Here is a 15,716-nt window from a genome sequence, read left to right on the forward strand (position 1 = left end):
CATCCTGACCAGAGCTGTGAATTCAGAGAACAGGTATATTTGTTTTGTACTAGGTAGTTGCAGGTGTACTTTGAAATGTAGTCTAACTCTAGTCAATGAATTTGTTAGGAACATGATAATATTCTGAACTAAAATAAGCAGGATGGGATTACACCTCAAGAACAAACCAGCAGCTCTGTCAATACTAGTGTTGCTCTGTATGGGTTCAAAGTTACACTCCAATTAAACACCATTTAATTTTTACCATCACAACAGGGAAATGAGGAAGTATTGCTTTTTTGGACCATAATCTTCCCTTCAGAGGAAGACAAAAAACTCTTTTAACCTTCCTCACCATCCAATTGTGTTTCTTCTTGTCTCTCTATCTTTTGTTCATGCATACAGTTACTCCAAGTGCAGCTAAAATATCCATTGTCTGTGTATTCCTGGACTACCACTTCTTCAATCTTCTTGCCAACTTACTAACAAGAACAACTATTCCCTCCTGAAATGGAGATCTTCCAAATCAGTGAAAGCTGAATATGATCTCTGCCCAAGCCCACTATCCCAAATTTCACTTCTCTGCTTCTCATCTGCCCCTACTCCTTTGTAGCTTTAATTCTTTGCTGCACTCAAGAATGTATTTCCAAAAGATTTTATACCTTTCATGTTCTTCTCTTTTCAAAGGAGGAGACAGGAGATGATTATTAGCAGTTTAGTTCTTATTTCTCATCTTTTAATTGCATCAATTCTAGTTTCTCACTGTACTGTACGAAATAGAAAAGCAATTAAAAATAACAGCAAGACTACACAGACTTGGCCTCTGTAGGACAAAACTGATAGCTATTTATTTCCTATCAAACCACTGAACTGTAAGACAGAACATTATTGCTCATTTTAACTGAGACATTCAGTTAATGAAATATTCACATGTTGCAAATTTCTTCACCATTAGCCTTCAGAGAAGAATGTTCTGCCACTTCAAGCTGACTTAAGAAAATTAAATCTGGCCACATTTGAACCCTCAGATCCAACTTGATTTTTTTATGTAGGCACATTTGAACCCTCAGATCCAACTTAATTTTTTACATAGGAATAATGCAACTGTCACTAATACAAAATGGCTGCCTATTGATCTCCTGTGGCATAAGCAGCTCAGCTGAGAGAAAGCAAAGGAGGAAGGACACAAAGCATAGATAATTCACGTTCCATGTTTTAAAAATAATAGTTTGGTGAACATATTGGTGCAACCACCTGCTCACTGGTTATGGTGATAGATCCAGTAACGCAGACCTAGTTTATGCTCAAAGCACTGCTGAAGTACTCCTTCCAAGCCCTGTTTAAGAGGTCTCCCAAAGGTTATGTTGAGGTGTGGTGGCAATCTCTCTCCCCTAATTCCCTATGTGTACAATAAAGGCACCATTGCTCTATCACAACTTAGGCTCCTTCTTGCTAGGTATGGCACATGCCCCAAAGGCTGTTGCTTCAGCTGGCTGATTAGCACAAAAAGCTTTTTTAAACTTTGTGCAAGAGAAAAAAGCATGCTGAAGTTCAAAGTAACTTGAGATTTACTATACCTTACTGCCAGATAAAACAAAGGTATGCACTGCAGTACATGTAAATACAGATGGAATTTCTAAGACTCACAGACAAATTTAACATCTTCATAAACAAATTTTCAAGGTCAGATATTTGAGAGAAAGGCCTCTGAGCATCCATGCTTTTTGAACAATCTAGTATTGATATTCAAATATAGCAACAAGCTTCAAATTTTATGATTTCACAAGTCTGTCTGCCCAGAACAATGATACGAAAATAAATACCATTAAGATTTCAGCCATGGCTTGTGCTAACATTTCACAGACTAAACCAGCTTATTATGTAAACTTACTTTGCATTTTGATTAAGTGGCCACCACCACCACCTTGTGGCTAAGAGAGTTATTTCAATCTCATGTTATTTCCATGCTGGTTAAGGATCTGCTGGCAACTACATCTTCCTACCTTTCTATCTTCCAATTTGTTCCATAGAGGTTTCCATACAGAATATGTCATCATAAGAATGCAGAAAACCCATTTCATCATTGAGACAGCCATCAATTAATTCATCCACAATGTCAATAGAAATAAGAGAGTTATACAAAACTGGTAGAAATTCAGATTACTAGCAACAAGTTACACATCTGATGAGAACAGGCAACAACAACAACAACAAAATCACAGAAAAAACGTACTGTGTTTATATCACCCAAATTACTTTGCTTCCATAAGCCAAAAAAACTGAAGATCTTTAACAAGCCTACATGTTTCACCAGTTTGCCTTTTAAGTCAAAAGTACTACTAACGCCACTGAGATCCTTTGAAACACATGCCTAAAATTAGACACAAGAGCAGTCCCAATGTCTAAACTTCCAGTGGAAACATGACCAAAACAAGTTGTGTTTTATCTCTGCAATCTTCACAACTCTCTGTCTAGGGAGCAAGGGATTTGGACGTAGCCAAATCTCAGATCTTTTTAAGCACACACACAGCTGACAACTCGGTTTGAGTCCTGTGCTATCCAAGCTGCCACAAAAGGGTGACCCAGAGCACAAGCAGACCAGGAAAATACTGTTTACTGTTGTGCTCAACCACTACCAGGAGTGAGAGTTTTTCTCACTAGCAGTGTGAGTGTGGAAGCTGATGAACAGCAACAAGAAGCATTACTTACAAATAAGCTATGTTGGCAAAACTCACGGCTGTCATGTCCAGCTGACATGAAGGCCTGCAGTAAGGCTACTAAACGTTATATTGGCCATGAAAAAAATTAATCAAAGTTTCTCATGAGTCATGCTAATGATTTATTGCTTTGAAAATCAAACTGACTTTTCTATATTCGTGATATTGGCCAGTTTCTTACACACTTAAAAAAATCAAGTCAAATCTAAAGTATTTTTTTCAGAATCCCTTGTTTTACACTTCTGTATTTCTGAAAATAACAAATTACCTGCTCCAGGGTGAGCTGCTTTGAAATTGTATCGTTTTCCAGTTTTTTAATCTTCTTCATCAGTTTGTTCACTTGAAATTCCTGTTCCTGTTCTAAATGCTGCTCCAGTTCAGCTTTCTCATGTTGCAGCTAAAAATTCAGGAGACATGGAAGGATTTTAAACACACAAATAAAAGCATGAAACATTGCACATCTTATACATTTATTTACACATTTATTCTTACTGCACGTTAAATTCTCTACTGATAATTCTTCTCAAAAGACTTCAAAATGCAGAAACCACCCAACAGCCCTTCAAAAAACAACATTTTAAATTGTTTCACTTACAAGGCAGATAGAACTAGCCTACATTTCCAAATATTTAACAAAGTCAAATCAAAGGATATATTCTATAAAAAATAATTATAGGCATGTCAAAAGTCTATCATAATGTTCACAAAAGCACTAATCTTAATCTAAATACATAATCTCCAGAGCACCCAAATGATAAAAACCAGGTCTTAGCACGTTCTTCTCCCAGGCAGCTGAAAGCTTAAAATCATTCCTGAAGTTATAACACTGAAATTGCTGTGGAACGAGATAGTAAAAAAAAAAAAACACTAAAAATCTGATTTCTATTCCTATGCTATCAAGAATACAAAGATTTTGATGACATAAAAGCACTGGTTATTTCAAATCAATGTTATACATTTTCTTAACACTCAGGGGAATTTCTTTTTCACTTAATATTTCAAATGAAAGAAATCTTTACTCTCAAAGCTCTCAAGCAGATGGAAACCAAAAAGAACCCCACATTTTAAACACAAATTATGGCTTGGAGTAGAGTCACTTATCACATTAAAGTCAAAATCACAATGGATTTCCTCTGAGACAGGGATCCAAGTCTTCCTGTGGATAAAACAGTGTGACTGGCACCATGGTACGCACACGTGTATTTGACTTGGGGAAAAAAAAATGTCACCCAAAGACAATGGTGTAACTACACCATGCTCTGGCCATCCACTGAAAACTGCAGGTGCTTTTTTCCACCTGCTTATTTTCTATGCCAGTTCTTCTGGCTATCACATAACAATATGTAAGATCACAGTGTTTAAACATGTGAGGAAAATCTGAGGAAATGGAGACAGCACCTCAGAGTCATGGACACGAGTGGAGGTTGCTGGATATCCACAGTGAAGAAATACACTTTGATTTTAAAACCAGCTAAAATTGCTAGTTCATTAATTCAGTTCCTTTTGCTGCTATTTAGAGACAAAATGGTCTGTGAAGTGCAGCCTGACAAGAGTTCAGAACAGACAGGCTCGTGCAGAGAGCGCACCGGGCAGACAGTAACGGCAATATACACGCAGAAGTTAGCAGTTTAACTGTGTTTTCAGGGTTTATCAACCTTGAGATTTTATTTGTCACAAATTAAACATCAGAATAATAACTAAAAGTGAGATTTATTCTTTTCACTCACTAAATTACAGTATTTTTTCCCAAAACCCTGATGCTCATGGAAAATCCCATGCACTTGAGGAAGCCACCTAGACTCCAGTATAATTCCCAAGACAGCACAGCAGCTCTTGATCAAATGGTTAGGAAATGTTGTTAAACTGTCTAGCTGGAAATAAAGCTGCATCATTTCTTGTGTGAGAATACACAGGGCTGCTAAGTGAGATTTTTTTTTTTTTATATTCACATTTTTAAATCAAAATACTGTTGTGGTTTGATAATCAAAAATTAGAAGTTTCTTACTTAGGTACTGCGGTTAAGCTTGGTTGGAAAAAAAACAGGTTTAATATGAAAATGCCATTATTTAGTCTTACAACTCCATAAGCCCCTCTCCTTTCTTTCCCCAACCCTACACAGCAGCTACAGTTGAAGACTGAAAACAGCGAAGAGCCCAAGGAGCAGGCAGCACACAGATTACCACCTAGCTCAAGTTATTTGCTGCACTTTCATCAACCTTCATTTTGCTTCATTAAAAAAGCTAGATGCTTTTTTTTTTTTAACCTAACTAAAAATTGAGACCAAAGCCAGTTGCTGTAATCTGCTTATATTTAGTTAGCAAATTAAACTGTGCAAAAAGGCACATAGCCAGAATCTCTTACTCAGCCTAAAGCCAGATGCTGCTAACGGAAAGCGTGTGGTTGGGGACTGCCAGCATTTGCAGACAGTCCAGTGAGTCAGGCCGATCATCAAACCAACTCAACAACAAATAACTGTTTCTTGATTTTGTGTGGTTCATGTAAATGCAACTACCGTATTATTTAAAACAAATTGAGCTGCAATAGCACAATCTTGCTTGTCAAATCATTCCTTTTAAAGCTTTGCCGGACTTCCCATCACACGGGAACTGATGAGGCTTACTTGTGAGTGTGAACATACTGCAGCCAAAGGACCGTTCCAGCTGATTGGAAAACTCCCAAGTGAAGCCAGGAGACATCCATTATAGGAATACCTTCTATTCCGATTTTAACATAAATACACCAGAAAGCAAAGTGACTGAGAATAAAAAGGAAACCACACACACTTTCCCCTAGAGTGCTAAAAGGTATTATAATGCAAAAGCCCTCTCAGACATTCTGGTGAGCCTACTTTATTGTGATAATCCTCTTCGGCTCCATTATTCAAAGTGGGAGAAAAATACCAATAACACACCCCAAAAATACACAATAAATGATGTCTGTCACTCATAATTTTTCTATTTTGTTGACTTTGATTACTAAAACAATCCAAAACAAAGAAAGACCAGTTAATGCTGAAACCCTAACACCAAAAAACAGAATTGCTAACAATGAGAGAATATACACTGGTGGGTAGTGTTTATTTAGTCAAGTGAGTATTTTCAAACTGGTTTTAATTATATGCAATTATAGTAACAACTGTTTACAGATACACCTATGGCTGTCAGCTAAAGAGAAGAAAAAAATGTATTAAAATGTGTCACCTTGATGACAATGTTTTATAGACCTTGAACTGCGTATGAAAACTGTAGGAGAGGTACTGGGGAAACTTTCAGCTACGTAAGACCAGGGACAGATTCGGTGCAAGAGATGCAGCTAACACTTGAAGTGAGAACAGGGCTATCAGATACAAAGCTTAGCAGCAGAAAGAGTGCATGCATTAGTTCAGTAAGTCCTATGCAGCTACAGTAATATCCTCTCTCTACAGAAATAAGTTTCCAGATACAACATAGGACCACATTTACCTTCCTTACTGTACTGGCTTATTCTGGAACTTTGGAAAGTCTTTTTATGAAATAATGGACCTAATGAAGTTCCCCTTATAAAAACAACTCTCATTTATCCCCCAGACTATAACCTTGTACACTGCACACAGTCTATTTTAAGTACTCCAGCCCTCAAAAGGTGTCCAATTCGTCCTCTGCTGCACCCTGAAAATCCTATTTATTAACAAATTTGTCTCAGCAGTTTGTCTCCTCTTTACGTCCAGATGTTCATCAAATAAATGATAGATGAGCTGACTCTGTTTATTCCACACAATCCCATTTGCATCCTTGAGCTGACACATCATATTTTGGAGAGCAGGAAGAGTAATATCTTATGTTTACAGACTTATAATTTTTGAAAGAATTGTCAAGAATCAGACTTGCATGAGAAACAGTTCTGTATAGCCTCCCAATTACTTAATCTGTCTGACCACTTGGTATGTTCTAACATTTTAATTTCAAGGACAGATCCTTGGACCAATTTGCACTTCCAAAAATGTAAGGGTACTGAAAAATAATCTGTATTTGATTTTGAGAAGGACTGTTGCACAATTTAAGGAATAATTGACTTTAAGTTCAAACAATATTAAAAAATAATTTCTTTTGAGTAGACTTGTTTCACAAAAGATAAACTTTCAAGGTTTACTACTTTAGATTTCAAAACACTAACTCAACAAGTCCATGTACCCAGCTGCAAGAGCAGAGCCTGCACTTCTAAATGATACTCTGCAAAATATTACTAATATTTTATAATAATTACGGTTTAAGGACTGTATAAGAATATTGTCCCAAACTTTCCTGAGACTTAGTCAGGTAGACAAAAAAATACTTAGAGTGAGAACATGGAAAAGTAGTGAATGTATATAAGGATTATAAGAACTTTGTCAGGGATGTATGTGATGAAAAGCTTTTGTTTACTCCAAAACTTCTGTTGAGATGCCTGTACTCATTCATCTCTGCAGCATTCAGCCTAGAAAATTAAACATTATGCTAAACAAAGGAAATTTAACTAGTAAAAGCATACACTTATTTACTGAGCTTGTACAGGCAGTAAAAGCTAGTGCCACACAGTTATAAACAGGTATTATCAAGGCATGGTATGGCACCAGAAAGTCTGGCAACAGGAAGACAGTATTACTCCAGTGAAAACACCTTTTATATGCTACTGTGTACGCCGAGAATCAATCTGGCATATAGTAAAATGTTTCCAAATTAATTTCTTACAATATTGAAAACCTGATGTAACTGTGTTTTATAATGCACATCATGCTGAACTGAGAAACTCTTATTAGGCTGTTAGTGAAGAGCACTAGCACTGCAGCTTGTGCTCTGGCAGACAGCTTTCACATTTAAAACATTTTCATGTTCTGGGAGCTCATTTCAGATGCCACTCTGAATGAGATGCATAAGCCCCTACAATTGTGACAAACAAAGGTTTGACAAAGCAAAACACAGAGGCACTATGAAAAAAGTCCCTCTGCTAGATGGCTTTCAACTGAATAATATGACAGTAATTTCCACACAGCCACAGACTAGTTAATATTTGAAAAAACGAAGAGGCTACAAATCATATGCAGTTTACCAGAAGTACACCACTCCTTCTGTTCCAAAAAGCAGTCTTAAGACAAAACAGATTCATATGTTGGGGTGTTTTTCTTCCTCTTTAGTCATACAAAAAGCAGGAAGCAATTTGATGTACAATGTCTGACAGCATGAATTTTCAGTCTAGTTCCAGGTCACACCAGTGTTGCCTGGCAAACACAGAGATTTAGAGTTTAACCCCAAAGAACAAAGAACAGTGGAGCAATCAATTACTGCCCACACTTCCACTGGAGACTACTGTATTTCTGGTTAAGTCATCATCCAAAGTCTGCATCTCATTTAGCTGGAATTCTCTCCAGAGTAAAGATACTAAAACCAGAAATGGGCATTTATCAAATCATTATTAGTTATAGCTGTCTCATCAGTCTTGCATCTGCTACATTCTAGTAGGTAACCAAGTACTGGTACTCACAGATCTCAGGAAAAAACAAAAATGTCCACTGTAATTATCTTTGTGTCTGAAAAACATTAGTCAGGAATTTAGCACTACACCTGTGTAGCAGGAAGAGTATCCCGAACTAGTATTTATTCGAATTATCTTCTCTAAATTGAATGTGATGTGTGCTAATAATGCCCTCTTTTCCACAAAACGAGTGAGTTTGTTATATCAGGAGTTTCTCCTCTCAGATTTCTTTACCTGGCAGTCTACCGGGGTGTAATTTCCAAAATTCGTAATTGAAGAATCAAAACTTTCAAACAACAGATACAGTTTCAGAAAGCAAAAAATCAATCTTGTTTTCAGTTCTTTGCTACTTAAGAAAACTGCCTGCAATCATCAATATTCTAATAGCAACTTACTAAATCCATGATCATGGATTCTATAAAGATGGATATTATGGTATGTTTCCATGAAATAATTTTCTAAGTGTTTCCTAATTCTACAGGTAAAGTCTTTATGGGAAGGGCCCATTTCCTTTGTATAATTTATGAGCCTGCTGAGCATGGTACTAGTGTTTAGGAGAATATATCAATATGCATTTTTCACACTTCACAGCAAGTTTATCACATCAAAGACATAATCAAGCTATGAAATGGGAGCTGCACTCAGCATACACACAAACAGAATAACAGTTTTAATATTAAACTGTTTGCTTTAAAACAAACAAGTCCTCCACCTGTACTGCCACTCTTGAGCCACTATAAAGGTATGAAAAGTCATCCAGATGTCTGGACTACAAAACCTGCTGACCAGGCAGATTCCTCTGCCACAGCTTCAAATATGATTCGCACTAGAGCTCTGATAGATCCCTGACCACCTTACCCTCTGTGCACTGCAGGGAACAGGTGAACCCGTAAGCAAGATATTCCATGCCACTTGGCCTTCACAACCGCTAGCAACATCGACAGGATGTTGACAGCTGTTTGTTTTTTTCAAGTAAGATAGGTTAATATTTAGATAGAGGACAAATTCATAATTTACTTCCAAACACTGCTACCTAACGATGCTGAGAGAAATTACACAGTTTTAGGACTAACCATTTGGAACAGAGGCACATTTAAGAATTGTCACCTTTTAAAATCTCCTGGTTGACATGACCACATTTAGCAAATGCTAAATGAGGCTTACAGGAAAGCCACATGAAATGAAGTGTAAGGCTACAGGCTCAGACACTGTTTAATAGAAGTAGGCAGTGGTCAGAATTTCACCTTCATATTATTGCAGTTATGGCTATGTAGTTAAGTTACTTTCAGCAGAAACTTGCAGCTTGCCTACTGAAAGCTGGATAGTACTTATGATGATGTTGAATCCAAACCAGGATTTTCTCCACATGCCATAAAAAAGGCGAGAAAAACTTCACCAGTTTTATGCCTGCATTCTGTTTCAGACAGACGTGCTTCTCAATCTTTCTCTCATCAGTGAGAATGAAGTGACACCCTTCAAGGGTTTCCAATGGGTAAACAGCATAATGTCCCTGGCATTATTTCATACATTACAGCGAGGCACCCCCTAGGCCATTCTGAGAACAGCAGATTGTTACCTTTTTCCTTAATGTGGGGCAACAGTCAAAGGATACTTTCTGAAAGTCCATAGCAGAAAAGAATAAAAATTAATTGAAGTTTTAGGCTGACAAGAAGCTTATATTTCATTTTGTGATGTGTGAATCTATTTTGCATACTATTAGTAATTTAAGAACTGTTAAAGATACAGGTTTAATGCAATCTCAGTTGAATTCTAGGAAAAAGGCTAAGCATATTTTAAACATTAGATACAGTAATTTAGCGGCTGCAGAACTTGGACAGCATAAATTTGTGTGTGAGGTCATTATAGGAGTTCAAAACCCTTCAGCCAAATCGAATGTAATTCATGCTTTTACTTTTAAGTTTTACTTTGCTCTACACAACGTATAGGTAACCTGGCTCTGTAACCAATTTCTACATACCCCTTTGAATTAAACAGTATTGCTCAACAGACCATTTCTCCCTTTACTCAAGGACACTTTAGTGGAAAGCTTTCTCTACAGTGATATTTACATCTTACTTCAATTAGAAAAGAACACTCAATACCCCTATTTTACTGCCATCTGCTTCTCTATTTTGCATAAAAATGTAATGCTTCAAAAGCAAACATTCATCTTATTCAGAAACATCCTTGTCAGTCTTAAGAACAGCAAAGGGAGATAGTAATTCTAGATTAAGAATAGTTTATCTTGATACTTTACTATGTGATAATAGGCACCAAAATAGATGACCACAGAAGTCCCAGTTTTCAGTAATAAAAGCATCAGATGGGATTAGCTCTAATGTTGTTTCCAAACAGTGTAATTTCCTAACTGCAGGGCTAAACAGGCCTTAAGTCTTAAGCTGCAGAACATAAGAAATTCTTACAACATACAAATTAGGACCTTTAAAGCGGACTAGTTTTTCATGAAAAACCTTATGCCATGAAAAAAGCCATAGCGGACCACGCCAAATATTCACCTAACAGTGCCCTGTCTCCTACAGAGGCCAAAAGCAGTTATTTAGGCGAGTCTATCAGAACAAAGCAAGCATGGACACCACTTCCCACAAATACTTACCCACTTTCCAAAAATTAGCAACTTGGATAATGAAGTTTCTCTGCCATAAACTGTCCTAACATCTTCAACTTTTTTACTTTTAGCACCTAAGTGTTTTAATTCAAGAGAAACAATTGTTTCACTGAAAGTATAGATAAACTTAAACAGTCTCCTTCAAGCACATTCTTGTACATAATATTTCTGAGCTCCTGTTAAATATCAAATACTCCAGAAAAGTGTCTGTTTCACTAACATTTTCATCAGTAACTCTCTTCCGTAAGACCATTAACATCCTTTTCTTTGCATCTCTATACAAACTTTCAGATTCTCACTGTGAGTTTGCAGATGCAAACTTTAAAGCAACATATTAAAAAGCACTTACTCTCTAAACTTCTCACACGTTGCTTTTATCAAGTGTCAGCTTTACAACAGCTACAACCTGACCACATCCCCCTGACTGCAGTCACACTAACAGAAAGTTCAGTCAGCAGTTGGTCCTGAAGCTCCTGGTAGAAACATAAGTAAATGCACCGATTACCTGCATCAATTTTCTTGAGAGCTCATTAGTGAGAAATTCCTCTTCCTTTTCATAGTTTACCGCAAGTGTTTCTTTTTCTTTCTGCAGAGCTTGAATCTTCTTAAATAGAGTATTACTGATGAATTCCTCTTCCTGCTCTGCCCTTGCTTGCTGTGAAGTAAAGACATAGTTTTTAAGAAGGGAGCAAGTTTCCACGTTAAATGCTGCAATTATTCCATTCCCCTTTAAATGTCCCCCACCTCTTTTTTTTTTTTTTTTTTTTAAATCTTGCCCATCATCCTGTGGAACAGTAGGCTGGATCTAAGTGCTGTTACCAGCCCCTTTTCTGACATTACAGCATCTTTGTTCCTCTTCTGTTCCCCATCTTTCAACTTGGAAAACAACACTGGTGCTTTAAAGTAGCCTCCCCCCAACCAAATGTATGAATTCCCCAACCTTTTAAAGTTTATAAAAGCATTACTGATTCACAGATACCTACTTTCACCTTCTCTATTCCTGAAAACAAACTCCTTCTCTTAAACGTTCTCCATTACACGCTGAAGCACTGCTCCGAGACTGCTGCACTCAGCACCTGCTGCCTTTCCAGACTGCAGCCCTGCTGTCTAGGAGTCAAATAATACATTTATTCTTTCACCCAGATATGCCCTGCTTCGGAGCTGCGGGCAGCACAGCTCACCTCGCAAGGATTTCTACCAAACACCTGCCCAGGAAAACATATTACTTCTCAGAACTGTTACTTCACTACATACAACATCAACTTTAAAAAATGCCATGGAGTAGCTTTACTCTGAGCATTTCCAAATTTCACAAGAGGAGAGCTACGCTGGAAATCTTTCCCATGAAGAATCACTAAAGACGACAATTCCAGTTTCAGCTCTCCTCTAGCACCTAGGCACTGCTCCATGGAAAGCCAGACTGAGTTCCCTCCCTCACATTCCCTACAATTCTGATATTCGCATGTTTTTTTAATGTACGTATTAGAAACTTGATAAATGGAACACAGAATTTATCTTTTGGAAGTCTGCTCCAAAAGGCCACGAAGGATATTTCATATGGGCAAATGAATGATAGCAGCTACAGACTGGTAGAGCCAACTCTTAATTCCACAGTCAAACAGAGCTGGGAACAACAGAGTGACAGAAACACAGAATTCCCAAGCCACCATCTTTAACAAATGAGACAATGTAGTGTTATTTTCATCCCATGCAATAAAATCCACATCACTTGAACTTCAGATTTGTGATTTGCCATGATTCTAATAAAATTATACCAGCGTACAGCTTACAATATGTAAAGATTCAGTAAGTTTTCTTTCAGTAAAATTTGGTAGAGGAAAATTTAAGAACTGAAACAGAAGTGTAACTACAGTTTATTGAAAACTTAGCTTCCATAATCTTCTGCCCAAAATGTGCCAAAATAACCACCTCTTTATACATATTGTACACTGGAAAATGTTCAAAAGACTTCATTATGTCAGTGATATTTTAACTGGAATGATAAATTATCTAGTAGTCCAAGAGACAATTACTTAAACAGAGACACCTTCCATGCCTATAAGAAAAAGTTAAAGAACAAAAATGTCTCAATTTAATTGTAAACGTTCCTCATGATATCGCCAGTATCATAAAATCTAAAGCAGTGGTTTGGAAACTTCTCAGTTGAGTCCTTCTTCCAGCAAGTCCTTCTCTTCACATCTTTATCTCTGCTTTCTTGTGCCTTCTGCCATCTCTATAGCTTTCTTTTCTTGGCCCTTTCTTACTATCTGCCACCAGATCCCTTCTCCCTGTCACCAGCAGAGCTGGCACAAACCCAGGCTGGGAAAAAAAAAAAAAAAAAAAGAGGGGAACCAAACGAAAGTCTGGCACGGTTTATTAGCTCAGGCCCTGCACAGTACCTCCTCTCTAATATTTGTGCATCTCAGTGGCAGGAACCACTACTACAACACCAGCACTTTCAGCACTGGTATTTTGACCTCTCACATCAAGACACCGCAGAGGTGTCCAAGAGCTCTAAAGAAATGCTAAATTGTCAGCTCACATCTCTGACGATTAAAACCCAAGGAATCTAATTGATCTCAATATATCATCTATCACTTTATAAATGTGGCTTTACTTAGAACTACTAACAATCTTATATCTTCAGAGACATTTCAGAACAGAGTAAAGCCATATTGCAAGAGTTCAGTCCTCAAATCGTTAAAATTCATGCATCCTGTTCCAAAACCAACTCCTCCATCGCCTTCACCACACAGAATTTCTACTGGTGTCTGCTTTTCAATGGTTCAGACAATAAAAGACAGTAACACAGACCAAGCTTACGTAAAATAAAATTGAAAAGGACTTGGTTATAAAAAAGAAGAGGATCAGGATGCTTCTACTTTGATTTTTATTCATCTCTAACTTGCACAGATTTGTTCTGGTCATGCTTTGCACCCATCAAAAGCTCTAAAATCACATTATTCCAGCACCGAGCCTGCACAACACTTCATAGCCAGATCCTGGTGTTACATTAATGATGGGTACTTAGGCCAACGGAACACTGCTGCCAAGATCCCAGCCCACTCCTAGCCAAACTGCCATGCCCCTCCTTTGTGCTCGCGTGGGTGCTCACGCGGCCAGGCAGCAGGCCAGCACAGGCAGAAGGAGACACCCAAAAACTAATCCTTTCCCTTCCTCCTCCCATTTCTCTTTCCTGGATCCGCTTCCTAAACTGGCGACCACACAGGCAGAGTGCTGGCACATGGTAACTAAGAATGAACAGCCACAATTCAGACCTGTTTAAACTGCTCTGCCACAACCCCCTCTGCCTGCACCGTGCAAGACACCAGCTTGCAGTCAAGTGGCTCAAAGGAAAAGCTGACTATGGTTACATCTGCCTCCATTACACAAAGAATATATTTCAACTGAACACACAACAGGCACCCTATAAATCTAAGTATGAACTGGAAGTTCCAGATATCCACACATCGTATTTAATGCGATGAATGTCCACTTAAATCACCCAAGGGTCAATTTCAACACAAACTTTTTAGTCAAAAAAATTCATAGAGCTATTAAGACTGGGTGCGAAAAGCACATGACCATATTTATTCTAAATCCCATAATTTCTTTCTGAAACTTTCCCTTCATCCTGTTACTCATTACTTGGAGATAGTTCAATTAGTAATAAAATCATTCGTGTTTACCTTAGTATTGCCTAAAAGCTTGAAATCTGTTATTCATTTAGCCCACAATCAAACTCCTGATGTTGTAAAACAGTCATTAAAAAATCAGTTTTGAATACTATCTCCTGCACAGACCCTGTCACTGCAATATTTTTCTGGATGCTTATACATTGTGTTTCCATATGGATAGTCTGCCTTTTATTAGGTATCTGCATTTGAAAAGAGGCTCCGATATGATCAGCAAGAAAGAAACAGAGCATGTAAATCAGAGACAGTAGGTCTTCTACAAGGGTAGAGTTCTTGGGGTTTCTGTTATCCATATCGCATTCAACATCCAAAACCACTAACAGCAATTCACCCAGTTCTGTGTACCGTATTACAAAATAAATTGCTAAGGCACTGAGTGATATAAAATGATAACACCTGATCAGACAATCTCTGGAAACCTGAAACAAGCAACCTACTTCCATCACAGATTTTCTGAGTAACCACATCACCTCCAGTGTCTCAAAACTCCATGTATAGCTAACTCAGAGCATTTCATGGACACATCCACTATAGGAAAATCTGTAATTATTCTGGTCAAGGCCATACATAGCAAAGACTATCACGTTACGCTGCAATAAATCAAGAAAGAAAAGGGGTAGAAAAAGCACCTCATGCACATAAAACCTCTTATATATTCTAGGAAGAAAAAATCCTATTATTTCTGTTGCAGGAGCATGTGAAATTCTGATCACTAGTAGAGGTGATGCATGAAGCGTTGTAAAAAACTGTCCTTGTGAGTTTATAACCCAAATTAGCTAATTTTAAAAGTATTAAGAAACACATTTCTCCTAAACTGTATATAGTAACTGAGTATCATATTAGGAAGTGAATCTCATTAGTTTTTTCCACATGCTGCATATACTAGCATAAACTGTGGAAAGTTTAGTGTTAAAAACTCTTTTCCTGCTCTCAGTTCTTCCTGTAAATATACCTTAAGCAGACCAAGTTCACACTGCTGGATTTCCCTCTGTCCTCTTGCTTCTAGTACATGCAGCAGCGCCTGCTTACGGTGGGATGCTCTCTTTATCACCGGACCATACCCCAACCACACTGCTCTAGTGGCACTATTTTATGAAGCAGCAAAATCCAGTATTTCCAATGAGGCATCAGCTTGAACAGTCAAGTAATAAAACCACTGCTCTCTACGCTCCCTTCTCCCCCAGTTAGTTCTTCTAAAAGCCTCACAAACCT

General features: G+C 37.7%; 1 protein-coding gene across 1 annotated transcript in view; it reads right to left on the reverse strand.

Annotated features, from left to right (window-relative positions):
- Positions 1 to 15,716, reverse strand: part of CCDC6 (coiled-coil domain containing 6) — a 54,579-nt gene that overhangs the window by 22,703 nt on the left and 16,160 nt on the right. The window contains exons 3-4 of the mRNA XM_026851751.1: positions 11,315 to 11,464; positions 2,965 to 3,093 (exon numbers count right to left, since the gene is read on the reverse strand). Of these exons, the coding sequence (XP_026707552.1) occupies positions 2,965 to 3,093; positions 11,315 to 11,464 (279 nt within the window). The remainder of the gene's footprint in view (positions 1 to 2,964; positions 3,094 to 11,314; positions 11,465 to 15,716) is intronic.

The sequence above is a fragment of the Athene cunicularia genome (genome assembly GCF_003259725.1).
Source record: "Athene cunicularia isolate RWA chromosome 6 unlocalized genomic scaffold, athCun1 chr6_part2, whole genome shotgun sequence".
Lineage (NCBI taxonomy): Eukaryota > Metazoa > Chordata > Aves > Strigiformes > Strigidae > Athene > Athene cunicularia.